General features: G+C 42.1%; 1 protein-coding gene across 1 annotated transcript; it reads right to left on the bottom strand.

The window, feature by feature from the left end:
• Positions 1–2,773: 2,773 nt before the first annotated feature.
• Positions 2,774–3,178, bottom strand: LOC102307225 (zinc finger protein 239). The gene has a single exon (XM_014330821.2). The coding sequence runs from the start codon at positions 3,176–3,178 to the stop codon at positions 2,774–2,776; it is 405 nt and encodes a 134-aa protein (XP_014186307.2).
• Between the last annotated feature and the right edge of the window lie 147 nt (positions 3,179–3,325).

The raw sequence follows: 3,325 nt of genomic DNA, 5'->3' as shown, positions 1-3,325 counted from the left end.
ATTGAAAACCATGTTAATAAGATATTGTTGTTTTGTGTTTCATGTGGCTTAGACACAGAGAGTGGACGAAGGAAGTTTCTGTATGTTTGCTGATTAGTATCTTACATGTGGAAAATCAACACGCGATATTTTTTTTAAGTTATAATTGTTCTAACAGCATTTTGAGTGGGAAAAGTTCAAAATGAGAGTAATCAGAGTTATTTGATATTTAAACAAGCTGAGTGTTTCTGTGCACGATGAAGAAGATCATCATCACCAGCTCAGCTGATGAATTTATATGTATCAGTCATTTCATGAGATGAAGTCATCAGTAGACATTTGTTATAACTTCGTGATAAATGTCATAACGTTAGGGCTCTGGTTTTGCTCACTACTTAACAAGATGATCATTGGCTCATTGTTGAATACAGTGGCCCAGGTGGAGTCTGACATCTGACCCTTTCTGAGTTCTCTCTCTCCACTTTCATATCTGATCTTCTGCTGTATTGTCCAAAATAAACATATGAATCATTTCATCATTTAAAACACTTAAGCACATCTTTAGTTTGGGCAGTACAGTACAAAATAACACATATTGTACTATACTGCCCACTTCCTTATCTTATTGGATCTCTGTGTTAGGTTGGTGAAGGAAACACAACACTAGTTGTAGTTGTGTTAGGAACTAGTTTTTCATATCACAACCTAGAAACCTAGTGATCAAAATCCCAGTTATACTCAAGAGTTTTACTGCAACTCTCAAAAGGGGATCTATTTTTACTTTAGCACTGCCTGCTTTACTTTTGATGCCTGTGGATGAAATTTCAATTTTGATTAATTTAATGGTGGAAACGTGACGATCGCAAGTTTGAGTGGCTGCATCCTATTGGTGCAACGGATCAAAAATCTCGGGGTTCGGATCGGATCACAGTTTTAAGTCACGGATCAGATCAATTTTCTGATCAGCAAAAATAGAAAAAAAAAGACAAAAATTCGACTCGCCATTTAGTTATTTAAGTATTTTTTGCCTATTAAAAAACATTCAACTGAAGACTCATTCCACGCACTTATATAAAACCAAATTAAGGTGCAATATGGACATTATGGACCATGCTGGGCATCCTCTGCACATGGCCATAAACAACCAGAGGAGTCTGTTCAGTGACAGGTTGCTTCTCCCAAAGTCAAGGACCAGCAGACTTAAAAACTCCTTTGTCCCACACGCCATCAAACTGTTTAACTCCTCGCTGGAGGGGAGAGGGAGGGGAAACGGGGACAAAGGAGGGGGGAACAAGTAGTTGTAGTGCCTTTTCACTGTGCAATAGTTTTTGTTAATAACCAACGGTGTAATAGACTCACAATACTTGAAATGTGCCGTTCCCTTGTATTCTTATTCCTATTTATCCCTTTTGTATTCTCTGTATTTATATATGTGTATATGTGGTATATTTCTGCTCACATTCGGCAACTTCTGTCGGTGCTGTGCTATTGGAAACTGAATTTCCCGGAGGAACCCACCCGACGGATAAATAAAGTTTCATCTAATCTAATGTAATCTATAGGGCAGTGCAGGGCTTTGTATCTACTCCGCTCTGATATAACGAGCGGTCACGTGGCTTTCCGTTGCCCTGGAGGTCCACCCATTTGTAGTTATAGCAACAGAAGATGCCTGGGACAGTTCAGCCATAACTTTAAACTTCTCCTGCTCATACATGCTTGGAACGATCTTGTCACACTGAAGTGGACGCGCAACGGGATATCATAGCGTGGCTCAAGCACGTTCATCATAGTTTAAACCCCTTGTTTTGCACAACGGAATACGGCCTTCCGTCTGCAGCTAAACACCCCAATAGCTTTTGTAATAGCTTTAGCCTGGATGGATTGGGCAGCAAAGGGCTGCTTAAATGCCGCAAACTCCTCTGCTCCTCCACTTGGACCACTAGCGCTGACCATAACTACCGCTTGACAGACTGACCACGCGCACCATACACATACCTTCTTTTTCTTTTTCGAATCTTCGGATCACGTGCATGCCGAACCGTGGAGTGGGATCGGTTCAGATTTCGGATCAACCGTGATCCGTTGCACCACTACTGCATCCTATACAAAGCTACTTTAGGTCACAGCCTTATCACAGTCGGGAGCTCTGCTTGATTTGGCAGTTTTACTTCCTGACAAAACCCCAAAGGAGATTCATAGAATTGGACCAGCAAGTGTTTAAACCAGTACACAATGGAGCCACACGGCTGCTGCCTGTTCAAATCTAAAAAATATCCAGAGGTCAGTACACAATGTAAAGGAATTTCTAAGAAGCTAGGTTAAACACCTAAAGGAGCTCTGTGACTTAGGCTAATAAAGTCTAAAAAGTGGCTGTCATTTTATAAATCTTACTAGCATTACTATACAAATTTATTTTATGTCACAGGGTGACAGCCTTAAAAGCACTGCACATGCTCTGTTGTAAGTGCAGCAACACTGAAAGTTACACAATACACGACAGATTGTAGCAAAGGTTTTATTAGAGATGTCTCATAGGGGTAATACATGTACAGGTTTATTACTGTAAAAAGTAAAACAACAATAAATAAAGCTTAAGGCAAATAAGTTAACTTTCACTGTTCTGTTTAAACAGCCTGTGATAGGCTAATGAGCTGTCCAGGATGTACCCTTCCTCTCACTCTACGGTAGCTGGGATAGGCTCCAGCCCCCTTGCAACCTCTGAATTTGATAAGCTGAAGAGAGAATGGACGTGTGGATGTTTAAAAACAAAAAAACAAACCAGAACTTTTAAGTGTTACGTTGCAGATCCTGGCGCCTGGTGGCTCTTCATGTGTGTTTTTAGACAATGACTCTGAGTAAAAGCTTTGTCACAGAGGGCACACTTGTATGGTCTCTCTCCATTGTGGGTCCTCATGTGAACAGTCAAGTATTCTTTTCGTGCGCAAGCTTTCCCACAAATACCGCACACAAATGGCTTGATACCCGAGTGAAGCACTAAGTGGTTGTCTAGGTTGGTCTTGCGTTTGAAGGACCAGCCGCAGTCTGGGCAGTGGTAGGGCGTCTCCCCGCTGTGGACCCGCTTGTGAACGGTCAACGGGCCTTTGGTGCTGAATCCCTTGCCACACTCGCTGCAGTGATACGGCTTTTCGTTGGTGTGAATCCTCATGTGGATCTCCAGCTGCGCACTAGTCAGGAACATTTTGCAGCAAATGTCACAGAGGTATGACCTCTCTCTGTTTGTGTGAATCTTCTCGTGTTGCCTCAGAGTCCCAGGAAGTTTAAAACGCCTCCCGCAAATCTTACAGCTGTGGGGTCTTTCCCCAGAATGGGTCATTTTGTGGCGGGA

This window comes from Haplochromis burtoni, unplaced genomic scaffold, assembly GCF_018398535.1.
Source record: "Haplochromis burtoni strain Fernald_Lab_line unplaced genomic scaffold, NCSU_Asbu1 Contig_1053, whole genome shotgun sequence".
NCBI lineage: Eukaryota > Metazoa > Chordata > Actinopteri > Cichliformes > Cichlidae > Haplochromis > Haplochromis burtoni.
Note: the sequence above shows the minus strand (reverse complement) of the source record. Positions and strands in the feature narration are given on the sequence as shown.